Raw genomic sequence first — 27532 nt, 5'->3', positions numbered from 1 at the left:
AAATTCTCCTAATAAAACTGAACTAAATTGGCTTTTGCTCAAAATTCATAGTTTTAAAACTGAACCGAATCGAGTAAAACTCTTCGATTCGGTTTTTTGGTCATACGGTCAAAGTGAGCCGAACCGGGCTGATCCCGAACCTATTATTATATTCACAAGAATTAGGGGTGGGTGAGCATAAAAATCGAGAAACCAAAAAAACCAAGTTGAACCGCATTTAAAAAGAAAGGGTAAGAAACCAAGTTGACTAAAAAGAGACAAAACCGCATCATGTGAGCAATACTCATCATTGGGAACGCATGCACTGATTTTGCATGATTTGCAAGTGTAAACTTGATCAGATAATACTCTCTTTCTACGTACTGAAAAAATATTTGATATTATTGCTACCAAAGATCAAAAATGTTTATATGCTTCCCGTCTGTGTGTCTTCAAATTAATCATTTGAGCTTCCTAACAAAAATAAACAAAATTCTACAGGAAAATAATATTGTACGCGCAGATCTCTCGCCGATTGTGGGGAAAAGTTAGACGAATGCTGGACTAAATCTCAGTCATTCCACTTCATCTAAATCTCCATATTGTTCTTTCTAGTTAACCGACGCTTCTTCTGGAGTTCGAAAAGTCTAGACGTGAGACTTGCCTTTCTCCCGAGTTTCCAAAATTTCCTGCATTAAAAAAAGTCCAGTTTGTAATTGCCTGAAAGAAATATATATCATCGATTGACAAGCGAGACTAAATTTCAGTCATATCCCTCGGTGCCAAATAGATCGCCAAGAAGCTCACTAGGTCCAGTCAAAGAAGCTCTTTAGGAAAGTGTAAGGAAAAAAATTGAAAAAACGGAACTTCTTGAAGGTCGAATTATAAGTAGGGGCAAGTCATGGAGACAAAGAACAAATAGAATGATTTTTAAAGCAACAGACCCTTTAGCAACAGCTCATAAATCTGTGTTTCTGATAACAAAAAACGACCATAGGAAACCAACCAAATTTCATCTAATTCATCACAAAACTGAGTTAACCCTCTTATCTTCTCAAACTATTTAGAGGCTTTACATATTCTGTATTAATAGCAATCATTTGAAGCAGTTGTTGCTATTAAAAAACCACAGCACTGCTTTATCTGTATTCTTACCCAGCATCCTCAAATAGATGGAGGAGAGCCAACCATCTGTTTGCTTCATATTTCACTTACTGAGCTGAGGACATGTGAATGGCAAAAATGTCAACAAGCTGATCAGTGCCGAAAATGTACTTTATTGAAAACTGATTTGAATTGATCAACTATAAATGTTGTGGACCAGTTATCCACCGTAACGTACAAGAAGCAGGCTAGACAACAGTCCACAAGCAGGTCCTTAAAACTAATTTGAGTATTAAAGAACAGCTCCTCTTAATCAGTTCAAATAGCCGAAAAAGATAATCCCAAAATTTAGAAACCACTGAAGCCCAAAGGAAAGGACTACAACTTTATCCCATCACTCCATCTCAACTACCCCAATATAGTTTCCAAATATCCTTTTGACACAACAACCCAAGAATTTTTGCTTTCTAACCACCACCCAGCATGGAAGGAACACTTTTTTGTGGGGGGGGTCCTGCTTTTACCCACAACACAACATGAGAATCCATCTCTGCTTGAAACCAATTCACAAAAAAGAATTACAACTAGCTGGAACCATCCAACTCACATTTTCTTCCCTAAACAGCAGGATTCCAATGCACCAAATAGCCAAATCCTTTTGGTGAAACACCGTCCAGAACAAAGTGATGGTAAATTTCAGTTGGCATGGGGAGAAAAATATGCAATCACTCAATAGCTGAAAATTTTGGGGTGAGTTCAGCTGTTGTGATAGTCTAGGGTCAATATTCGGCTTCTATGGAGGACCAAGCCACAGTGGCTCGTTTCTTGGCCCCTATTAATTGCTTTAGGTCCATAACAAACAAGGAAACTAGTGGTGATATACTGCCATTGGATTGAATGTTCCTCATAGTCTAACCAACTTCAAGAAACCACAAGTCCTGCTTCATATATTGCAATACTCGAATCTATAAAACGCTTAAGTTAAAAAAATGCAATAGCTAATGTCAAGTGCTATTAAGAGATGATTCATTTGTCTAAGAAGGACTTAATTTCTATCAGTCTCCTATTATTTAATGAGCCTTTTAATTTAAGTTATTCTTTATAAAGAGACTGTACAAAATAAGATGAATAAGTCCCACCCAACCCAAACCAAGATCAAATATCAAAGAAAAGAACAGTCTAGAAGAATCACACTAAGGGTAATATCACTCAAAGTTTTAGACCTAGAAGTCCACAAGGAAGAAGAGAAAAAATGATTGTCCTAAGGTGAAGCCATAGTGTCTTCTTTATTCTAAAAGTTTCCCTATTTATACTCCACCAAACCACCAAAAAGAAAAGCTAAAAAAGCACAATTTCACAAGGTGATCAATATCTTGCTAAAATCATTAACCAAAAAGAAATTGCAGAGCAAAGAGTAAAAATTTCTTGGAATCACCGTCTACCCCAAAGGAATGAAGCACAATGCACCAAATTTGAGTCACAATGGAAAAATGTAAGATGTGATCCAAATATTCACCATTAAAGCTATATTGTATACACCAATGAAGAAACAATGAAGTGTAGGGCTTTATTTTTTTTTAAACAAATCCAAGGTTTTAAGTTTTTCATGAAATCAACCAAGCAAGAATGTGAACTTTAGTGAAATAATCTTATAAGGACGAAAGGCGTGAAGGAAAGGAATATCAAGGTAAGAAAGGAAGGGCAAATAGCCTCCTGGCTAATCCCAATTCTTTTTATCAGGACAAGAAGGAATAAACACAGCATTGCTAATGCACAACACACTGATGAGAAAACTCATTAACCTCCCTCGTACTTATTTTGTTTACTTTCCGATGAGTCTTTTAGGATTTTAATGAGCCATTTAAAATTTCTAGTAGCCATTGAGAATTCTATTTCCCTATAACTAAGGCTATTCCTTATAAAGCAAAATCAATATGGTTTAATGAAAAAGTATGTCATGTTAAAGGCCAGCTACACCTCCTCCTTTACTTTCTTCTCTCTTTGTCCTCCCTATTATATTCTATTTTTCCAATTTCTTTAAAATCACATTGACCCTAAACTTTCTTGCTTTAAATCATATCTATTACTGAGTCTACCATAATTATCGGCAACACCCACCTTACATTGTCCTACACCATCTAGACAAATAAACACTTAGTAATCCAATGTGTATGCTAGAAGTGTATTGTTTAGTTATAGATAGTAACTTATGCAGACAATAAGGCTTTATATGAGGATAGCAAACATCTCAAAAATCCTTGAAACTACAACCTGGGATGAATGCATAGCTAAATGCACGGAGATTTAGCAGCAGTTACCTACTAGTCAGATAATCAATTAAAACTACTATAGTGGCATTGGCATGAAGCCAGAATTGAAGGGAAACAACAACTTATACAATAAAGAGAGACCAGTTTCAACAATATGTCCGTGTCTATGTTCTCCTACTCCATTTTGTTGCTGTGAGTGCATGAGATTTTCTACGCAGGATGTCACACCATCAGTCCTAAGTATTTAGATTTTGGTAGACATCAGCTTCTCAAAATAGGCCTTAAATTAGGGGAAACCCCAATAAAGCAATCTGATTTATAAGCCAAAGGAAAATATCGAACTGCATGTTGTACAATTACCAATGGAAAGACACATAGTAATGAAGCGGAATACATTAACGCACGGAAAATGGATGGAAATATATAGCCAAACTCAAAATCAAACCTGCACTTCAGATGACCGCTTCGTCTTCAAAACCAAGCAATCAACCAGAGAAGTCCATTTCCCAGAACAGTTATCAAGTGACCCAAGTCTATAATACTGCTACATCTGATGCACTGGAACTGCCAAACACGAGTGCCCATCATATTAAATGCAAGAGATAAAAATAAACAGACGCTAAGAAACAACCCCTAAATAGAATGAGTAATATAGCAAACATCTAGAAGAAACAAAATGTTGATATCAAAAAAAATTAGCAATAAGATTTAAAGACGTTTGAAGCTTCACTGACACAAAGAATCATCCACAAAATTTAATTGTCAAAAATAAAATAAAAAATAAACCCACCAAGAATTTGCTTTTATAAGCTTGTAAGACTATCAAGTTTGAAGCTTTTTTAAGTGGGCAGCAGTGAAATTGCCAGAAATTACCAAACTTCATTTGTGGGCAGTAACTAAATTGGCAGTAAAAACATTTCACCAGAAATTCAATAAAACCAAGTCGAATTCGACCATATATAAATCATTTTATGAACAATTATGCAAAACCCATGTTTCTGTTGAATTCAAAATTAAGTTATAAGAGCCTAAAAGTACACAAATTTGAAGGAAATCGTAGCAAAAGCCAGCCGTACAATTGTGAAATTAATTCAACTGAAATGAAAGAGGAAGAGAATGCAAAAACCAGAGAGCGTCGAAATAGGTGGCGCACAACAATCGACGCTTTGGAGGGGAAGGTGTTTCTTCCATTGAAGACATAACTGGCTATCTCGATTGAGGGATTACGAGGGGCACTTAACTGATCCCCGACGCTCTCTCACTTAAACAAGACAACGACCAGATCGGCCTCATGTTTTTGCAGTTTTGTTCTTTTTATCTCGGGGAAACGTTACTGAGTGGTTTTTCTTCCGAAGAATAATACTTTCTTTATTTTTTTTGAACCAAAAAAAAGTATAACGATATGTTTTACATTAAGGGAAGAGAATTCGGCTAAATCACATAATTGACAATTTAATTTGGTATCGATTTGCCATCCACAAGATTCGAATATAAGACTTCTCACTTACAACTGAATAATGCACTCTAATCTTGAGTGGCAGGTTTATTGAGTGTTTACAAAACTCTTTCTTGCTTGAGACATTACACACCTCTCAAGTTTCAATTCACTTTTAAATAACTCATTGAATAAAAAATCTGCTTATAAATTTACTAATTTACCATTATATCGAGGAAAAAATCTATTTTTAATACAAAATCTTTATAAATATAAGGAATTGTTATAGGCACTCCAAAAATCTCATTCTACACTCCAAACTTTCTATATTTGGAAAGAAAAATACACTTGTGAGGAGTGTAGAATGAGATTCTTGGAGTGCCAATAACACTTCCTTAAATATATATAAAAGAATATCAAATTAAAACATTAAATATTAAAAAACAAAAATTTAAATTCAAAACGTCAAGATAGACGACACATAGTTCAGAGCCTCCACTACTCGTGTTGGGAATAGAACTATGGAGCAAACTCTACAAAAAAAAGTAAAAAAAAACTCAAAAATTTTAATGAGCCCACCAAATCGAAGGAATAAGTGAACAAAGCGGCCAACTTTGTCATGACGTATTATGGATCGGAGATGAGCAAATCAGTATAGGTTTATAGACCTTCATCTTCGTTAGTGAGAATTTTGAATAAGGAAGGACTAGTAGGTTGACATACTACTTGCTTCCCTAATTGATTACGAATGTGCAATGATAATAATTTTATGAAAGGTCAATTGCATTTTACACCTACAAGGTTTAGAGTGATTTTTAAAATAGACCAAGTAATTTCCTACTCTCCCAAAAACCCTAAAGGGGTGAGGACCATTACACCCAAAAACTCCTCTCATGTCCATCATCCACCAAATTTATTGATAACAAATAAAAATAAATGAAAAAGATATAAGCAAGGGCATTGTGCTAATATCCACAAAGACTAAAAAAGGATCAACAAAAACGATAATAAAGACAAAACAAAATGTCATGAGTATGAGCAAAGGCTACAAAATCTGGAATGGTAAACAACCAATAATTTGCATAACTAATTGCCCCAAACGAAGCTAAAGCATCTACAACTTGATTTCCTTCTTTATAAAATGTGTGTACACATAAATCGCATTTGACAAAGTTGCCAAAGACAATTATTCCAATCTACTGTAACAAACCACAAACCACTTTAGGAGCCTTAAAAATCCATAAATGTTTCCAATCTCTGACCTAAGCTATACGCACAGCCTCTATGAAAGAAGGAATTTATGTAGCAGCTGAACTTACGAAGTTTTTGTTTGATGCAAAAGCACCAAGTGCCCTACCTTTTAATGAGCGAAAAATCCCCCAAAATCTAGCACGTTCATTGGCACAAGATCCATTGATGTTAACCTTGAGCCACCCGACCATTAGCAACCTCCAGATGACTGGAATAAAGAATGGAGCCACAATAGAAAGCAGCGAGATACCTATATTGAGAAAATAGGCAACACTAAAGAGGATGACCTACCGCTTGAAAAACACACTAGAGCCAAGTCACGAAAACCGAGCAGCTAGCCACGTATAATCTAGGACAATAGACTTATCCTCAAACCAAATTTGATTGTGAAGAAACCAAAGTCCCCAATAAAAGTACAAGCCACTATAATCCAAAGTTTTCGAGTAGAACTAGGAAAAGATGTAAGAAAAAGTTTTAGAAAAGATACTGATTGAACCACTAGATAAGGATGATGAAAAAGCTCTAACAACCAAGACCAAAGACCAACGGTTTAAGAACGTTCCAAATAAATAATGTGAGATAGAGACTCAACAGCTAAATTATAAAAATGAGCAACGAGAAACTATCGAAACTCCCATAAGTTGAGGCACCGTATCAGTGAGGAGACGACCATGTAAAAACTTTCCAAAATAGTTAGGCTTTGCCTTGGTTGAATATGATGAGACCTTTTCTCCAAGGCACTTGGATGCCAAAGTTAAACAAGTGAGAATAAGCCTCTTTAGCTGTAAGAATACCAAAGAGAGATTCACACCAACATAAAGAATCGGAAGATGCCTGAAACATTATAGGAGTAGCTATAATTAAAGAAGCAACTTCAGAAAAAATTTAATGAAATCCAGCGGCAATTCAATGAGAACCACATATAAAGTCTCTCACTCATGCTTTGATTGTAGAAGCAAGAGCATCAGAGGTGTTAAGATAGGAAATCAAAAGACCGCCTAACCAATTATTAGATCAAAACAAAACTTGAGAACCATCACCTACAATCCAAATCGAATGTGAAGAGATTATAGGGAGAACTTTTTTAAACCCAGCCACACCAATCCAATTCGAGTGTGTCACGATGTGATCTTGTATAGAGACCGAATCATCCAATGTATGAAACCCACACAAACTGATGCCAAAGATTAATGAAGCTTTTTGAATTTCACAATAGAGTGAAAAAATTTAGTATTCCCATTCCCTAGAGATAACCAAAGAACTCGTGATTTATCCTTCAAATGCATTTTTGTAATCAAAGAACCTCATGTACAAGCCCTCGGGCTTGCATTTCTCGTGCAAATCTATCATCAGAGGACCAAGACAAGTAGTTTCCTCCTGTATTACTTCCAAATCGTGCAAAGAATTATCCACATCATAGTTGAAATCTCCAAAAAAAGTGGAGCCCAGCTTATGTGTCAGAAACCAACAGAATAAAATCTGAGCTTTCTAACCACATTCTCTGAAAGGGGAAATGAACTATTGGCACCACAGATACCCAACTAAAAGACATAAGAAGCGGGCAATGATACGAAGATATACGAGGCACACTACTGCACTCAGAAGAACCCCATGAATGAACCCAATTAAATAACCAAATTAAATAACCAACACATCTACTCAAAAGCATTTCAACACTCCTTCATAGGCCTCGTTGTACCAAAGTGAAAGGGACATCTTTTGTTGGAAAGTGAAGCAAACCACATTCAATAAACATAGTTTGAATTCAAGCAAAGGTTAGGGAGAACACCTCCTCTTTTTTTCACAAGCACCCAAAACACAATTAAAATCTCCAAGCACAATCCAAGGTGTGTGACCAAGAGAATTAAAGATGGCCCTAAGTTCCTCCGATAAAGCACATCGCTCAATATAGGTGTTCTTGGCATATACCCAAGAAAATACACAAGAAATGGAATCTAAGCCACAAGAGATGGTCAAATGTTGTGAAGAAATCAAAATAACCTACACTGACAAATTCTGAAAGTTGGAAAAAACTTTGAAAACTGCTATATATTTTTTATTATAAACTATTGAATAATACACAATAAAATTTCTACAAATGCAAGAAGAACAAGGAATAGAAGAACCTTAAGAGATCGAGGCTAGAATTTGATTCTATAACCTTAAGACAAGATTGCCCCTTGGTGGTGCCTTCTCCTAGGGTACAACAATTTTTCTCTTTGCGGAAGTAGCACTCCAATCCACAAAGAACAGTGAACCAAAAATGTTTAAAACTCTCTCTTTCTTGAACACTAAACTACTCTAATTTCTATATGATTTCTGGATGCAAAACTATATCTAGAATGCTTGACTTGGTAGTCTATTTATAGGCTTTGACATGCCCCCTTTTCAAAGGTTGCATCTGCTTCCAAAAGACAAAGGATGCAACCTTTGTTCAAAATTACGTCTACTACCGAAATACAAAGGTTGCGTCTGCGTTTCCAAAAGACAAAGTTGCAACCTTTGTTCAAAGGTGCATCTGTTTCCAAAAGACTGTGACCTTTGTTCAAACATACATAACTTTTTGGAAATGCTGCAGGTCAAACCCATCCCATCCCATGACTACTTTAATTTTCATTCACTTAAATATTGAATATTTAAATATTAATAATGCTAATATTTAAATCATTAAATTTCTAAAAATCACCACATGAATGAAAATTAATAAAATTTAATGCAAATGAAGATGCAAACACTTAGAGAGAGTTTAATTGGATAAATACCGTATGGGGAGAGGTAGTTTTTGGCTTTGAACCTTCCTTAGTGAAATATTATTGGATTTACTAGCTAATTAGTGAACGTGATGTCTTGAACTGCTCAATCGTTGATGTAAACCAAGACAATAATATTCACACGGTATTCCTCCGAACACATGATTCTACGGTTGTGTTCATTTTGGCCCTAAACAATTCCCGGTAATCCTGAGTGCTTTAGAGAATTCAGCCTAATAATTCTCATAGAAACGGTCACTTTTCACACTCATGTAGGTGATATCCCATTAAGAGTATCTTGCAAAATACCCCACTTATTATTTCCAAGTATAGGAATCATTAAAAGCAAAGCTTATCCTAAACACGCTGCAGATAACACTGTTTCATCATAGGACATGGGTAGGAGATTATCTCCGCAATGCTCCCATTGAATCATCCACAATTCGGTTGTCCCTTTGAACCTAGATCTTTGGATCTCCAGTCAGCTATGTTGGGTTACCATTATGGCGATTCTTAAGACAGGCTTTAAACCCATTCCCCTCGATGATTTATAAACTTACTCTCTAGTCAAACCTTTAGTAAACGGATCCATTATATTTTATTTTGACCTTATGTGATCAATGGTAATTATAACACTTGAGAGAAGTTGCCTAATGGTATTATGTCTATGACGTATGTGTGGGGACTTACCGTTATACATATGATTTTGTGCCCTTCTAATCGCTGATTGGCTATCACAATGTATACATATGGCGAGCACCGACTTCAGCCAATTGGGAATATCCTCTAAGAAATTACGAAGTCATTCAGCATCTTCCCTTGCTTTATCTAAAGCAATAAACTCAGATTCCATAGTGAATCTAGCTATACACGTTTGTTTAGAGGATTTCCATGAAATAGCTCCGCCTCTCAGGGTAAAAACATATCCACTCGTGAACTTTGAGTCTTATGTATTAGATATCCAGTTAGCATCACAATAGCCTTCAAGTACTGCTGGATATCTTGTGAAGTGCAATCCATAGTTCTGTGTAAATTTCAAATAACCTAGAACCCTTGCAATTGCCTTTCAATGATCATTTCTAGGATTACTTGTATATCTACTTAATCTGTTAACTGAATATGCAATGTCCGGACGTGTACAATTTGTAATGTACATTAGACTACCAATTATTCATGCATATTCACATTGAGATATACATAGACCAATATTCTTTGATAAATGCAAATTGACATCATATGGTGTTTTTGCAGGACTACTTACATAATTACTAAATTTTGTAAGTATTTTCTCAATATAATGTGATTGAGATAAAATTAGTCATTCAAACGTTCTAGAAATCTTGATTCCTACTATAACATCTGCAACTCCCATATCTTTCATATCAAACTTATTAGCCAACATTATTTTGGTAGATTTAATAATCTCATGATTACTACCAATAATTAGCATATCATCGACATATAGACACACAATCACATATCCCTCTTGTGTGCTTTTACTGTAAACACATTTGTTACACTCATTTATTTTAAATCCATTTGACAACATTGCAGTGTCAAACTTATGGTGCTATTACTTAGGTGCTTGTTTTAAACCATAAAGTGATTTAACAAGTCTACATACCTTTCTCTCTTGGCCATGCACTATGAAACCTTCAGGTTGTTCCATATAAATTTCCTCGTCCAAATTACCATTTAGAAAAACAGTCTTGACATCCATTTTATGAATCTTAAGATTATGAATTGCTGCAATAGCAATCAACATGCGAATGGATGTTATCCTTGTGACTGGCGAATATGTATCAAAATAGTATAAGCTGCCTTCTCTTTGCATAAAACCTTTGGGGACAAGTCTTGCCTTATACTTGTCAATAGGTCCATCTGCTTTCATATTCCTTTTGAAAATCCATTTATAACCTAAAGGTTTGTTTCCAGGAGGAAGATCCACCAATTCCCATGTATGATTTTGCATGATGGATTCAATTTCAGCATTAATAGCCTCTTTCCAAAATGGAGCTTCTGGAGAGGATATAGCTTCCTTATACGTTTAAGGCTCATTTTCTATCAAGTAAGTAAGAAAATCAGGTCCAAAAGACGTTGATATCTTAGCCATCTTACTACGTCTTGGTTCAATTTCTTGTACATGTTCTTGGTCAGCAGAATTATCATTACTTTCTTTATGACTGCTATTAAAGTCATCATAAGTTCTTTTCAAAGAACTTTGTTTTTGTGCAATTTTCCATGGAAATACATTTTCAAAGAATGTGGCATTCCTTGATTCAATTATTGTATTAATCTGTACTTCGGGATTATTCGATTTATGTACAAGAAATCGACATGCACTACTATTTATGGGATAACCAATGAATACACAATCAATGGTTTTAGGTCCTATTTTAATCTTCTTAGGATTAGGATTGTTGCCTTAGCTAGACACCCCCAAACTTTGAGAAATTTATAAGAAGGCTTTCTACCTTTCCATATTTCATAAGGTGTCTTATCTAACTTCTTGTGAAGTAATTTATTGAGAATGTGGTTTGCAGAAGGCAATGCTTCTCCCCAGAAATTCTGGGCTGCCCTAGAACTTATCAACATAGCGTTCATCATTTCTTTTAATGTACGATTTTTGCGTTCAGCAACTTTGTTTTATTGAGGTGAATAAGGAGCAGTAGTTTGGTGAATAATCCCATGTTGAGTACAAAATTCAGAAAAGGTTGCAACATATTCACCTTACCTATCGCTTCTTATAACTTTTATCTTTTTGCTAAGTTGATTCTCAACTTCGTTCTCATAATTTGTGAACGTTTCTAAGGTTTCATCTTTGCTTCTTAGCAAATACACATAGCAGTACCTTGTGCAATTGTCTATGAAAGTAATAAAATATTTCTTGCCTCCTCTAGTTTGCACAAACTTTAAATCATAGATATCACCACGAATTAATTCTAGAGGTTCCGTACTTCTTTCAACAGGGTGAAAGTGTGCTTTAGTTGACTTTGCTTCCACACAAGTTTCACATTTATGACTTATATCAATATGAAACTTAGGTAATAGGTCCATGTTAATTAGCCTATGTATAGTATCATAATTCACATGTCTTAACCTCCCATGCCATATATTTGGCGATTCCACAATATAAGCAGAAGAATTAACTTTATTGATAATTTTGGGTACAACAGTCATTACATTCATTTTGAAAAGACCATTACTGAGATATCCTTTCCCAACAAACATTCCACTCTTTATTAGTACAAACTTGTCAGACTCAAAAACTAAACGGAAACCATTTTTACTCAACAATGGTTCAGAGACTAGGTTCTTTCTGATGTCAGGCACATGAAGCACATCGTTAAGAGTGAGTTCCTTTCCATAAGTCATCTTTAGAATTACCTTTCCTAGGCCTTGAACCTTGGATGTAGAAGAATTCTCCATGAACAATTGCTCTCCATGGGTAACTTCTTGATAGGTAGTAAACTTTTTTCTACAAAACAGATGTGGCAAGTAGCCCCAGTGTGAACCCACCATTCCTTAGTGTCTCCTACCATGTTGACTTCAGATACCACGACCGCGAGATTTATGTCAGAGATCTCTTTAGACAGCTTCCCTTCCTCAGTTATGTGTACTTCATGACTCTTCTTTTTGGAATTGTCTTGGCCTTTGCGGTTTTGACATCCACTAGCACAATGTCCTGTCTTGTTGCAAACAAAACACTTGCCTTTGAACTTCTTAGAATTCCCTTGGCTTGAACTTTCACCATAGTGCTTCCTCTTTTTGTTATTCTTTGACCCACCCTCCACAATGTGTGCCTTGGCTTGCATAAGTTAATTGTTAAACTTCTTTTCAGAGCAACGATTATCCTCCTCAATCCTCAATCTTATGATTAGATCCTCAAGTCCCATCTCTTTGCGCTTGTGCTTAAGATAGTTTTTGAAATCTTTCCAAGCAGGAGGTAATTTTTCAATTACTGCAACTACTTGAAAGGTCTCACTTAGCAACATCCCTTCAACATGTATTTCATGAAGAATAAGTTGTAGCTCTTGGACTTGGTTAATAACCTTCTTGGAGTATGTCATCTTATAGTCAAGAAATCGATCGACCATGAATTTCTTCATGCCAGCATCTTCAGACTTATATTTCTTGTCAAGAGAGTTCCATAAGGCTTTTGCATTTTTAATTGGACTACACACATTGTATAGTGCATTATCTAATGCATTGAGGATATAATTCTTGCAAAGAAAATCATAATGGTTCCATGCACCTACTTCAGCCATTTCTTTTGTGGTAGTTCCAGACACAGGCACATCTTCAGTCAGATAACATTTTCTGTTGCCACCTCTTGAAGTCTGTCCCATTGAACTTCTCAGACTTCTCACCATGATTGGTGGAAGTTGGGATCATCATGGGCACAACACTCACAACTGACGTGCTACCCAATTTACTAGAAGAATTACTAGTATCATCCATTTTCCCTTAAGAGAGAACATCACACAATTCAATATATTATAATTAAAGTAAAAGCAACAAAATATTATGAAGCAAATAGACTTTAGTTTCTTAACACCGTAACCCACAAGATTATTTAATTAAACTTCGCTAATAAAATATAACAATTTAACAAAACAAAATCTTGTCTGAAGATTGTTGGAAAAAGGTTTGAAAACTACTATATATTGTTTATTATAAACTATTGAATAATACACAATAAAATTTCTACAAATGCAAGAAGAACAAGGAATAGAAGAACCTTAAAAGATCGAGGCTAGAATTTGATTTTATAGCCTTAAGACAAGCTTGCCCCTCAATGGTGCCTCAAGGTTTGTGTTGGCAAATGTCTCCCAGGATACAACAATCTTTCTCTTTGCAGAAGTAGCACTCCAATCCACAAAGAACAACAAACCAAAAGTGTTTAAAACTCTCTTTGTTGAACACTAAACTACTATAATTTCTATATGATTTCTGGATGCAAAACTATATCTAGAATGCTTGACTTGGTATATTTATAGGCTTTGACATGCCCCCTTTTCAAGGGTTGCGTCTGCTTCCAAAAAACAAAGGATGCAACCTTTGTTTGAAATTGCGTCTGCTACCGAAATACAAAGGTTACATCTGCGTTTCCAAAAGACAAAGATGCAACCTTTGTTCAAAGGTGCATCTGTTTCCAAAAGACAAAGGTTGTGACCTTTGTTCAAACATACATAACCTTTTGGAAAAGTTGCAGGTCAAACCCATCCCATCCCATGACTACTTTAATTTTCATTCACTTAAATATTAAATATTTAAATATTAATAATGCTAATATTTAAATTATTAAACTTCTAACATTGAACACTTAAAAACCAAAGATTTGGTTCCAAAGGACCCCGATTGTTAGTAGCCACATGGAATAAACATAAAGAATGCAAAAAGAATGATAAAGAGCTGACATAGCAATAAAAGGTTCCGAAATACACACCATCGCTGATGCATGAGACCACACTAGTTGGTCTTGGCATATGACCAACTAATCCTCCTCCTCCACCCCATGAACCTTTAAACAACACTAGTATATGGGCACACACAAAGTGTGAGAAAATTCTTTATTTTTGTTTTTGAAATAGAAGGAGAGAGGAAGGAAGTGATAAAGAACGTGGGAGTGAAAAGTTTTTTTTTTTAATTTTTTATAATTAGAGATATGTTAAGATTATATGTAGGTGAGACTTTGAAAAAAAAAACAACAAAATTTGGTTGTGTGAAATTACATTTATGCACCATATTTCTTATTCATGTTCTGTTTTAATTAGAGGGGTAAACTGGTAATTTAATGAAGTTTTGGTTGACAATGAGTTTTTTTATTAATTAATAGAGATATATGAAATAAAAAAGAACTTATTGCCCTTGGATTCCATACAGGCATAACATAAATGTGTCAAATTTTTTTTTTTTAACAAATAATATTATCTACACTAAGAGGAAGGGTTAGGCTAAGCCTCACAATGAGCTATTAGCTTCTTAAAAATCACCATTGCATAATGATAGGAAATTGTTATTAGCCATTCTCACTTAGTTTTCACTAGGAATAAGTGTATGGTGACTTTTTTGAAGTGTCAATAACACCTCCCTAATTATTATACTAATGAGATTCTAATGACTTCGAGCTCATTTGGAAATACTTTTAAAATGATTGAAAAACGCTTATAGTGCAAATGTTTTTGAGTTCCAAAAACGCTTGAAATACGTTTTGGAAGAAACACCAATTATGTCCTTTTGCAAGAAGCACTTAAAGTGATTTTTTAGGATTCACTTGCACTTTAACTAAGGATTAGTTTCAAGAGCACTTTCATTAAAATTTAAAAGCGCTTTCAGTCACTTTAAAAGCACACACAAACATACCCTTCATCTTGGTTCCGATTAAAAGTCTAACAACATTCCATGCCAATCTGTTAAACAAGAGAGAAAAAAAAACATTTGTAATATGTACGTTTATTTGGATATTATGTTTATGTAGTAATAACTGCCAACTACAAATTAGGTTCTCATCCTTCCTTTTACTACTTCATTGATTAAAATCCTATTCATTTTCAATTTTTGATCAAGGTCCTTGGTATTAATAACATCATTAATTATTTCAATAATAAAATATTTTTTTTATTTCTAAATATATTCATTTAATGTTAAAAATGTTACAATTAGTATATTTATATTTATGACTAAATTTTTTATCATATATTTTTAGTTTTAGTTTGTACCCATTTTTAATTTGTAATTCTTTTTTAATTTGTACCAATTTTCTTTTCAATTTTAATTTGTACCCATATATTAATTTCTTTTTGTACCCATATTTTTTAAAGTTTATTTGTATTTGTACCCATATATTTTTTATTTGTACTTTTTATTTTGCTAAATGTACCCATGCTAATTATATGTACCCATTCATGTAAAACTTTTTAATCTTAAAATGTACTCATTCTTAAATATACCAATTTGTTATATGTAAAATGTACAATTTTTTATATAAAATATGTTCAATTTTTTTCTAATCCATTTTTAAACTTATATGGGTACATTCTTTTTTCTTTGATTTTAAAATGTATCCATGTCAAGTTTCATTGAAAAAATTTACTAATGGTATTAAGCCTAATATCTTTCTTTTCTTTTTTTTTTTTCTTTTTTTTTTTTTTTTTTGTGATTTTGAAGAATGTACCCATGTTTTGATACAATTAATTTTTTGGTTAATTTTGATGAATGTACCCATGTTTATATATACACACACACAAAACATTATATTTATATTTTAATATTTTTAATCCCGCAAATTATGGTTTTTTTAATTTAAAATCTCATTTATATAAATACTAAAATTTCTAATTTTTAATTTAAAAAATATAGTAACGTATATAGAAATAAATTATCACATTAATTTTAGGGATATTGGTCAAAAATTAAAAACCAACAAGATTTCAATCAAAGAATATTTATAACTAAAGACCGCATCCAAAGTTTTCCGTCAAAAATATGCATTCAGTTATTTGAAGCCGCGAAGAATTTGGCGGGGAATTCTACCAAGGGAAATTGTTCCCGCCATTTTACTCAACAATGTGCTCCTCAGTAGTGAAAAGAAAGTAACAAAATGTGTGCCGTTAAGCTTTTACTGCATGGATCGGATTAACGTACTGAGTTAACTCACCACGGCTCTGAGTCAACTCTGCGTCTCTCGTATACACAGGTCTTGGGGTTTTGAACTTATTTATATTTATTACGTCTAAGTTGGTTATGCGAGGATGGATTGTGTACCAATACAAACGTTTCTCTGTTGTGCAATTGTTTTAATCAACTGACAAGTGGAAAAAATCAACCAATACCAAACCTCATGGGATACTATAGTTCGGATTTGGATCCTCTTTTGAGCTCAAGGTGAGGATCCTCCTAACCAATGAGTGTGGGCCGTTGAATAAAAATTCAACGACTATAATTATTATAACTTTAAAGGGACCTCCTGTTTGTAGCCCTTGGATTTTCATCCAACGACCCACACTCCTTGGTCAGGAGGATCCTCACCTTAGGCTCAGGAGAGGATCCAAATCCCTTAAGTTCGTGGGTGGTGGGACAATGTGAAAAATATAAGTTTTGGTTTTTCATAGAGATAATAATCTCCATGTGATCGAATATCTTAGTATATATGGTCCTGAGTTTTCACTTATGGGTCTCAAGGTCGAAACTATCAATCTCCTGAATTAATTATAATAGTTTTGAGCTTTTCAATCCCCTTCCCTTAATAATAATATTTGTTTTAAAATGAAGATAATAATTTGCAAAGTCACTACATAGATTTGAATATTTCACTTCATCTACTTGAACATATTTTTATAGTTTTATTTATCTATTTATTGTGACAAAAGAACATGATCTTATTTATTGATTTTTTATTTTGTTTGTTATAAGTGCTAGTTGGAGGTGAGAGATGCAGTGGTAATTATTTACAAATAATATCTTACAAAGTTCATATTATGATAAAGTTTACAACGCTGAATTTGAACGTCTAACACTAAAAATAACAATAATAACTTTACTCATGCTTACAAAAAAATTTATTTGAATTGCTTGATAGTCAAGACAATTTTTTTTTTTGGGTAAAGTACAAAAAACTACCTCAACTATTGGTGTCACGACACTTTCATACCTCATCTTTTAAAATTGACAATGTCATATCTCATCTTTAGAAATTGTGTCAATGTTATACCTTCCGTTAGTTTGGCCTTTTATTTTTCAGTTAAATGTTGACGTGACTTGATCCGGGACCCTTTTTTATTAAAAAACTAATAAAATATTATTAAAAACAAAAAAAATCATTTAATATTATTTAAATATTAAAATAATAAAAAAAGTACATAAAAAAAAATAAAAAATGAACCTCTCCTTTTCGTCCCTCCCTCCTCTCTCTCTTCACCATCTTCCTACAATCCAGGAAGAAGAAGAGGAAGAAGAAGAGAAAAAAAAAAAAAAAACCCCAAACCAAACCCAGTTCGTCCCCCCTTCCCCCACCACAAACCCAACCCCCTGCAACCCAAAAAGAAGGAGGAGGAAGAAGAAGAAGAAAAAACAGAAAAAAAAAAAACCAACCCCAACCCAACCCGAAGGAGGAAGAAGAAGAAGAAGAAGAAAGAAGAAGAAGGAAAAAAAAAAAAAAAAACAAAATTGAGAAACTCTCGTCCTCCCCACCCCCCCCCCCCCCCCCAACAAAAAAAACCCACCTGCAAAAGAAAAACAAGAAGAAGAAGAGAGAAGGAAGAAAGAAAAAAAAAAAAAAACAAAACAAAACCCAGTTCGTTCGGATCAGGGTTTCTTTTATTTTATTATTATTATTTTTTTTTATTTTGTTTTATGGGTTGCAGGTAATGGGTGTGAGGTTGGGTGCAAAGGGTGGGTGCGAAGGTGGAGAGGTTGGGTGCGGGGAGAAGAGGAGGTGGGGAACGGGGAAAACAAATTGATTTTTTTTTTCTGGGTTGCAATTGCAGAAAGGGGGAAGAAGATGAAGATGGGGAGAAGAGAGAGAAGGGGCGAAGGGGACGATTGATGTTGTGATGTTGGATTTTTTTTTTAATTATTTTAATATTAAAAAAATATTAAATGATTTTTTTTAGTTTTTAATAAATTTTTTAATAAAAAATAGGTCCCGGATCAAGACACATCAGCATTTAACTGAGAAATAAACGGCCAAGCTAACGGAAGGTATGACATTGACACAAATTCGTAAGATGAGGTATGACATTGTCAATTTTAAAAGATGAGTTATGAAAGTGTCGTGACACCAATAGTTGAGGTAGTTTTTTGTACTTTACTTTTTTTTTTTTACAAATGTATATCAGTTTGAATGTTTTCTCTTCTCATATTAATGAGAACATCGTATTTTCTTTCAAAAAGTAACATTTGTTAAAATGTTTACTATATGTATTATTTTGTTTCTCTTTAAAGCTTATGCTCAATTGAGATTTTAAAATATCTTATTATAATTTGATGAAGGTTTTTTCTTTTTTTTTTTTCTGTTTATGAAGATGCATGATTTGTTAATACCTAAAGTATATTGTGATATTGCTCCCAATCTATCAAAATCCTTCACTTTTTGTAATTCTGTTTAAATTCTGATTGAATACTCTTAAACGAACACCCTTCAATTTACCAAAATGGGAAAGTGAGGGATTACAAGTGTTACATAAAGCCGCCCCACAGGGTATCATAGAGCCGCAGCACACGAAATACCACGCTACGGAATTATTTCAATTTTTGGTAAACATTGCCACGCAATAATCTGCGCCACGAAAAAAAAAATTGTATAAAAACCAACTCGTCCGAGTTCAAACTGGCGACTCGTGAAAAAAAACTGAGTTCCGAGTCATGTAAATCACGCGCACGTGGCAATTTAATTCGGTCAGGGATCGTGGGCTGTCGTTTTGTCCCAATAGGGCTTCTCTCTCTCTTCCCCCTCTCTGTGGCTCTCTATCTCTCTCCCAAAGCTCCCAGAGGCATCTCCAATGGCGGTTATCAAACCCTAACCAGGTATCGTTGTTGCACATATATATTTAATCCACTTCTCAATCAGAAAAAGGCACAACTTTCGAATCTGCATACTTCTTTTTTTATTGGAACTTAGTTCAAACAATTTTATATTCACTCCTCGATTGTTTTTGTTTTTTGGTTCCATAGGATCTGCCTGAACACACCTGGATTTTGCAGTATTTTGGATGAATTGTTATCCAAATCTTACTGCTTAGCGATAGTCTAAGACGCTTTAATTTTGGGGAAAAGCTTAGGGCTTTTGTGGCGGTTTGATTTCGGGTTGGGATCCAATCGGATTGGCTATATGGACAATCCGGTGGTCAAAAAGAGGGGTCGCCCTAGGAAGCGTAAAGTGGAGGATGAAAAGGACCTGAAATTGGGTCCGGAAGCTAAGAAACGGGTTGTGGAGACAAGGTTGATTGTGTTGGTGGGTAGATATGTGTTGAAAGACTTTGGAAGGAGTGGGATTTTTCTTGGGAAAGTTGTGTATTATGATGCCGGGTTGTATAGAGTTAATTACGAAGATGGTGATTGTGAGGACTTGGAGAGTGGCGAGATTCGTGGCATCCTTGTTGGTGATGATGATTTTGACACTGGTTTGAATGTTAGGAGGAAGAAATTAGATGATTTAGTGTCGAACTTGAATAGGGAAACTGCAGCTGGGTTGGATAAGAATGTTGTAAACTCAGTCCAGGAGGCGGATAGGATCGATTCACCAGCATTGAGGGATTTGGGCGGTGGAGTAAAGATCGAGAGTGATGAGACTCAAATTGAAGGTGACGATGATTCGTCTAGTGATTCGAGTGAGTATGAACGGGATAGAGATATGGGTTTTGATGATAAGCCACCCCCTGTCCCACCACCACCATTGCCGCCTTCTTCAGGTACCATAGGCGTGCCAGAGCAGTATGTTTCACATCTTTTTTCCGTATATGGTTTCTTGCGATCATTTAGCATCTCCCTGTTCTTGAACCCCTTCACACTGGATGATTTTGTGGGATCGCTTAATTGCTGTGCTCCAAACACACTGTTGGATGCAATTCATGTTGCTTTGCTGCGTGCCTTGAGGCGTCATCTTGAAACACTCTCATCTGATGGCTCAGAGGTAGCACCAAAGTGTTTGAGGTATACATACAACTCTCAGTGCATTAGTTGATTGGATCTTTTACAATATCAGTACATTGCAGGAGCCGTATTAGCTTCAAGTGCGTATGGTAGTAACCTAGCTACCCTTCTTGTATTATGTTTTACAACCAGAAAAATGATTGCAGTAAAATATTACTATATACACATATCTGATGTTTTTGTTTATAGTTCCATTACTAAACTTTCAGGATTATGTTTATCATTTATTTGCAGGTGCATTGATTGGAACTTGGTTGATACATTGACTTGGCCAGTTTACTTGGTCCAGTATTTGACAATTATGGGATATACAAAAGGACCTGATTGGAGAGGCTTTTATAATGATGTTTTGGGTAAGGAGTATTATCTACTATCAGTTGGTATAAAGTTAATTATTTTGCAAATCCTTTGCAACGATGTCTTAGATGCTAAAGATCTGAGAGATGAATTAGACATGCGTGAAGAATCAGAAGTCGGAATAGATTATGATGCAGAAGTAACTAATCCTCTTGTAAGTGGGCCAAGAAGGGTCCACCCGAGATATTCTAAAACTTCTGCCTGGAAGGACAGAGAAGAGGTGGAAACTAATCGCACGTCTGGTAATGCTAATTCAATCAGTTCCAAAGGTGTAAAAGAGGACGTGGATGATGCAGATCGCAACTCTGATGAATGTCGGCTTTGTGGCATGGATGGAACCTTGCTTTGCTGTGATGGGTGTCCTTCTGCTTACCACACAAGGTGTATTGGTGTTATGAAATTGTCTATACCAGAAGGGTCCTGGTATTGTCCCGAGTGCACAATTGATAAGATTGGGCCAACAATTACAAAGGGAACATCTGTTAAAGGAGCACAAATATTTGGCATTGATTCCTACGAGCACATCTTCATGGGTACTTGCAACCACTTACTGGTGTATGTTTTCAACATCTTTGGTTTTTAGTTCCCCCTTGTTGTGTTTGCTATGAATTTTAATTACTGATGAACCTTTTTCCTAAAAAAAATTCATTACTATTGGTTCGTGGAGATACCTCCGTCTATACCTTGGACTTGGATTTTTTTCTCCAGTTCTGTCTATATGTCTTGCTCTTAATGTCTTCTCATTCATTTGGAATGTCATTCAACCTATCTGCTTGCTTGTTTTAATCTCCTGGCATGATTTTTGCAGGCTCAAGGAAACTATCAATACAGAACCATGTGTTAGATATTACAGTCAGAATGATATTCCAAAAGTCCTTAAAGTTTTACATTCATCTGGCCAACATACAGCTTTATACTCAGATGTGTGCAAGGCAATTTTACAATATTGGAGTATCCCAGAAAGTGTCTTATATTTTCCAGAAGCGACTGAAACAGAAATTCCATTGGAATATACAAAGGAAGGTGCAAAATCTTCTACTCGGTCACTTCCTTTGCCTGGCAAGGAAAATCATACGGTTGCAGATCCGGTCAAGGCTGAGAATTATGTGACTAGTGTAAGTCATACCAATTTAGGTTACACGGCAGCTTCATCTCTCAATGCCTCTGATAAGATCCAAGTTGACCTTCCTAATTTTCAGAGCAATGGTGGCAGTGAACCACAGGAGCGCCGGCCTTTGATTATCAAGATACGTACAAGGCAGAAAATGGAATTTTCTGTTCCAAATGGTACTGGTAGCCAGCAGGCTGATCCATCTCATCTGACCCACCAAAGTTCAGTTGAGAGACCGCTTGCAGTAGCCCGTAGTACATGCACCTCAGGGAACATCAACAGTTCTTACAGTGAGCATGCATGCATGGGGGCTTTTTATAAACCTCAGGCATACATAAATTACTATATGCATGGAGAGTTTGCTGCATCTGCTGCTTCCAAACTTGCTGCAATATCATCAGAAGAAACTCGGGTCTCAGATAGTCAGGCTTTAGGCAATCCCAGGAAAGTTGCGTCTGCAAACATTTCATTGCAAACAAAAGCCTTCTCATTAACAGCCTCACGATTCTTCTGGCCAAGTTCTGAAAAGAAGCTTGTGGAGGTTCCAAGGGAGAGGTGTGGTTGGTGTCTTTCTTGTAAGGCTTCAGTGTCAAGCAAGAGAGGATGTATGCTAAATCATGCTGCTTTGAGTGCCACCAAAGGTACTATGAAGACCCTTGCCAGCCTGCATCCAATAAAGAATGGGGAGGGGAATCTTGTAAGCATTGCAACATATGTTTTATACATGGAGGAGAGTTTAGGTGGCCTAGTAACTGGACCCTTTGTAAATGAAAATTATAGAAACCAGTGGCGCAAACAAATTTATGAAGGATCAAGTTTCTGTGCAATAAAAGCGCTATTGCTTGAAGTAAGTTTTTAATATCCTGACCTCTGTTTTTTTGTGTAGATATTAGTTGGTCGGTACCTTTTCAAGTAGGCATTAGTGTTTAGTGAAAGGGGCCTTAGTTTCTATCTTCCATGAGCTCCACCACATGAAACTCAATGGTATTGTTTATGATCTGGCCTTCATCATTAAACTTCCTATGTCAACTACTGACAAGTGATGCCTAAAATGATTTTGGTTGGATTAAATGGACTACTGAAATCAGAGGACCAATTTCAAACCACTCATTAGGACAGTTGCAGGATTATGGGGACATTTATTTCCATTTATGTCTTAACTTTTGCGATCTGATTTGAGTTTCAAATTGAATTTTTGAGTTCAGTAGGTATATTGAAAGCATGAGATTTGAAATTTCTACTAATTGGCAATTATGCAATTTTCTTTGAAGTTGAAGTTTGCCAACTAAATTTTTAATTTCATTGATCAGTTTCATTTTGCTTGTCTTTTGGTAATGTATATGCTATTTTTTTTTTTTTTCTTTTTAAGTTTCACATGACTTGTAAAGATTAGTGAGAAAGACCAATGGCAGCCAAGTTATACAAATTTACTAATTTAGTAGGAATGAGTGCAATATAAGTGCAATCACTTCATTATTCTAGCATAGTGAAAACGTTTTAGTTATTCTGTTGAATCTGTACCGGAATATTTTAGTGAAATAATCCTCTTGTATTTTATGACTACTTTGGTTGCAGCATAGTGCCTACTTGTCTGCTTTTCGTTAGTTTTTAAACAATATTTATAGCAACAGTGTGTGCGTATGTGTGACTGAAAAATGCATAAGATGCCTGGCAAGGTTCCTTGAAACGAGTTATGCATCTCATATTATTTTCTTCCCTAAATTTTGACCTGCGGTTTATTTAATTCCCTTGTATATCCTATATGTGGGTGTATTATTTTGTGATATATATTTTCATGCTTATGCATTTGTTCTGATGGATGATGTGTCTCTTATCTGCAGCTTGAGGCAAATATCCGAACCATTGCTCTATCTGGGGAGTGGATTAAGCTGGTGGATGATTGGTTGGTTGAATCTTCGATGATTCAAAGTGCAACTTGCTCTGTTGGCACTACACAAAAACGCGGACCAAACAGCAGGAGGGGTAGGAAGCAGAATGCGATTCATGACGATAAAGATGATGATTGCCATGACCAGAGTTTTGTCTGGTGGCAAGGTGGGAAGCTATCAAAGCTTATATTCCAGAGAGCAATTTTATCATGTTCACTGGTTAAAAAAGCAGCTCGCCAAGGTAACTTCTGTCTTTGCCTTTCCGCAAAACTAGCTGTTAAACACACCCACCCCACCCCGGCAATGATATCTTTGAATTATTGAAGGTTTTCCTTCCAGAGATCTGTACTCATGGCTTTTGTGTGGTCCATTAGGTGGTTGGAAGAAAATTCCTGGTATATCTTATGCTGATGGTTCTGAGATTCCTAAAAGAAGCAGGCAGTCAGTATGGAGGGCTGCAGTTGAAATGAGTAAGAATGCATCACAGCTTGCGCTTCAGGTTTGTTATTTTCTTGCAAATACATAAATTCCTTGCTCTGTTCACCCCTATATCTCTTGGCCTGGCAACATTTTAAGTTACCTGGTGATGTATATAGTTGATAACTTAAGAAACTTAAACTGTAATATTTCACCAGGTCAGATATTTGGACTATCATCTGAGATGGAGTGATCTTGTTCGTCCTGAGCAGAACCTCCCCGATGGGAAGGGTGTGGAGACAGATGCATCTGTTTTTAGAAATGCAAATATATGTGATAAAAAATCTGTGAAGAACAGTACCATATATGGGGTTGATTTCGGTAGTCAAAAGCATCTGCCTAACCGTGTAATGAAGAGTATCATTGAAACAGAGGAAAGTCAAGATGGATATAACAAGTTTTGGTTTCCTGAACTGCGCATTCCTTTATATTTGATTAAAGAATATGAAGAAAGGGTGGGCAAAGCTCTTTTGCCATCAGCTGAGGAGCCTTTGAATATGTTTCGCAAGTTACAGAAACAGCAGTGGAAGGTTCCCCGCAGGGACATATTTTTCTATCTTGTGTGCAAGAGAGATAATCTGGACTTGTGTTCCTGCTCTTCATGTCAACTGAATGTTTTAATGCGGTAACTACAACATATGATTTATTCTTTTTAATTGTTAAGTTCTCTATACTGCTATGTCAAAAACTGAGTCGTTATTTCTCTGTTGTAAATTCAGGAATGCATTCAAGTGCAGCATCTGTCAAGGTACATTGACACAACCTTCTTTTAGTCTTTACAAATGTAGTGTTTTAATTAGGAATCTCTTAAAAAATGTGATTTAAGCAAGAGTTGCTAAGTAACAACTTTTTTAAAATGCAGGATTTGCTAATTATATGATCAAATACCAACTTCTTAAACGTATTTAAAGTTTTTTTTACCAATGTTTGCAATTTCTTCTGTATTGTTGTCAGGTTATTGTCATGAGGACTGTACCATGAGTTCAACAGTTTCTATAAATGAAGAGGTTGAGTTCTTGATCACTTGCAAGCAGTGCTACCATGCAAAGGCTTTCACTAAAAATGAAAACTTGAAGGAGTCTCCAACTAGTCCTTTGCACTTGCAAATGCAAGAATATCAAACTCCCATGACAGTCACCAGTGTTGCACGGACCAAAAATTACACTCAACCAGTAACACATGTCAAAGGACAAGGGACCCGTTCCGAGAAGAAAGCAACTTCAGAGTCTGCTTTGGCAGCAAAAAAACGTCGCGGCATTTGTTCTTGGGGTATTATATGGAAGAAGAAGAACGGCCAGGAAACTGACACTGATTTCCTGCTTAATAACATACTTCTTGCGGATGGTTCAGAAGTGCATGGGTTGTATCCTGTTTGCCACTTGTGCCATATGCCATATCAGTCAGATCTGATGTATATATGCTGCGAAACTTGCAAAAGTAAGTGTGGTCCCATAAGTGGTATTTTTGGCTCTCTCTCTCTCTCTCTCTCTCTCTCTCTCTCTGTGAGCGTGTGTGTGTCTAAGGTGGATTATGTGTGTGGTGATGCAGATTGGTACCATGCCGAAGCTGTTGAGCTCGACGAGTCAAAGATTTCTGAAGTGGCTGGTTTCAAGTGTTGCAAGTGTCGGAGGATAAAATCACCTTTATGTCCTTACACTGATTCTAAAAACATAAGGATGCTTGAGAACAAGAAGGTTCACACTAGGCGTTCAAAGCAAGAAACAGTTGGAGAGGACTCTGATTCTGCAACCATTTCCATATCTGATTCTAAATTGTACGAACCTGCTACTCCAATATTTCCCATGGAGGAAGTGCCCATGCAGGATGGTGATCCTCTTCTCTTTTCTCTCGCTAAAGTTGAGTTAGTTACAGAGTACGATTCGGAAGTTAATGCTCAATGGAATACTGCTGAGCCAGGGCCTAGGAAATTACCAGTGAGAAGGGGTATTAAGCGTGAAGAGGATGTAAATGGCTTTCACGAGAGTAACATATCTCATCCTGGAATATCTACACATGGTGAAATGAATTACCTGTCAAATTCCATGGACTTTGCACCATCCCATGTTGAATGGGATGCCTCCATGAATGGATTTGAAGGTGAGATGGTGCATGACTATGAAGATCTGAACTATGAGAATATGGAACCGCAAACTGTCTTCACTATCAATGAGTTGCTTGCACCTGATGATGGTGACCAGTTGGATGGATTCGAAGCATTTGCAGATGAATCAGGAAATCTGGAAAACCAATATACAGTTTTCCAGGATGGAGGCTCTGATCAGTATAACATGGCTACTTTCACTGATGAAGTAAAGTCTGCTGTTGATATGATGCAATGTCAGGTGTGCTCATTTCAAGAACCATCCCCCGATCTTTCCTGCCAGAACTGTGGGCTATTGATACACAATGAGTGTTCACCTTGGACTGAATCATCACCAGTGAATGGAAGCTGGAAGTGTGGCCAGTGCAGAGAGTGGCGGTAGCTGTTTTGCCATCCTAAGGCTTCAGGCTTTGTTCTGTAAACAATTTTTAGAGCGATATCTTCTGGACAAGATTTTGCAAGGTAACGACTCTTGATGGTTAAATTTTTTGATTTATGAGAAAGGCAAGATATCAAATATGGAAATTTCAGTTCTCTAACCCCGGAGTTAATTTGTTAATGGTACTGCTTGTGGCGGACTGATGATACAGTTATTACCTTCCCCCGGCGTTTCTCAGTCAGATTCAGTTACATTGAGAAGTTCGGGAAGCTGAATTATGACTTCCCATTTAAATAGTGAGGCACCACAATGTAGTAGTAGGGGGTTTGGAGCTCTAACCTAAAGTGGCCGATTTTTCCGTAACCGGAAAATGGGCTGTTATTGTTTCACTGCCATCATATTTTTTTTGGGTCTGAACTGAGTTCAGACGATAAGCAGGTTTTTTGTGCTTATCTGATTGAATTGCTTGTGTAAATGAAATCCCAACCACAGTTTTCTTGTTATGAAATCAGGTCGTACTGAGGAAGCTTTTTGGTATTGTGGAAAGTTGTTTGTGTTAATAATTTCCTTCTCTCGTGCAAGATGTTGTTTTTAAAGTATTTTCTCAATTATCTTAATTCCTAAATTATAGATTTTTTTTTTTCCTGTGCCACCTATTATGAACTAAACTTTTCTCTCTTAATCTGTTTTAACCACTTGGCACGAGTTTGGACTCAAAGTCAGCAAGATGTGGGATCTGCGCTTACCACATGATATCACTTAATGATCAGATTTACG

General features: G+C 35.9%; 1 protein-coding gene and 1 long non-coding RNA gene across 3 annotated transcripts; one reads left to right on the top strand and one right to left on the bottom strand.

The window, feature by feature from the left end:
• Positions 1–360: 360 nt before the first annotated feature.
• LOC137716054 (uncharacterized) lies at positions 361–4694 on the bottom strand. Its single transcript, XR_011065631.1, has 3 exons — positions 4480–4694; positions 3799–3917; positions 361–668 (listed from the first exon to the last, which is right to left on the bottom strand). It is a non-coding gene; the product is annotated as an uncharacterized lncRNA (long non-coding RNA).
• Positions 4695–19179: 14485 nt separating this feature from the next.
• On the top strand, positions 19180–27336 carry LOC137715216 (DDT domain-containing protein PTM-like). Of its 2 annotated transcripts, XR_011065552.1 has the most exons (11): positions 19180–19316; positions 19464–20441; positions 20676–21353; positions 21607–22756; positions 23751–24039; positions 24173–24297; positions 24434–24900; positions 24995–25023; positions 25230–25712; positions 25824–26838; positions 26967–27336. XR_011065552.1 is itself a non-coding variant. In XM_068454461.1 (10 exons), the coding sequence occupies exons 2-10, from the start codon at positions 19621–19623 to the stop codon at positions 26756–26758; spliced, it is 4977 nt and encodes a 1658-aa protein (XP_068310562.1). In that variant the 5' UTR covers positions 19180–19316; positions 19464–19620; the 3' UTR covers positions 26759–27336. The 2 variants fall into 2 exon arrangements, 1 of the variants encoding a protein (XP_068310562.1); XM_068454461.1 differs by having other exon boundaries at positions 25824–27336.
• Positions 27337–27532: the final 196 nt, after the last annotated feature.

The sequence above is a fragment of the Pyrus communis genome, chromosome 14 (genome assembly GCF_963583255.1).
Source record: "Pyrus communis chromosome 14, drPyrComm1.1, whole genome shotgun sequence".
In the NCBI taxonomy this organism is placed as follows: Eukaryota; Viridiplantae; Streptophyta; class Magnoliopsida; order Rosales; family Rosaceae; genus Pyrus; species Pyrus communis.
This window is presented reverse-complemented; position numbering and strand designations above follow the sequence as displayed.

Excerpts from the sequence above, each read along its gene's own strand:
- LOC137715216 (XM_068454461.1), top strand. The coding sequence starts at position 19,621 with ATGGACAATCCGGTGGTCAAAAAGAGGGGTCGCCCTAGGAAGCGTAAA. Across the intron at positions 22,757-23,750 it reads TAAAAGCGCTATTGCTTGAA|CTTGAGGCAAATATCCGAAC; the intron begins GTAAGTTTTTAA and ends TCTTATCTGCAG. Across the intron at positions 25,713-25,823 it reads ATGCTGCGAAACTTGCAAAA|ATTGGTACCATGCCGAAGCT; the intron begins GTAAGTGTGGTC and ends GTGGTGATGCAG.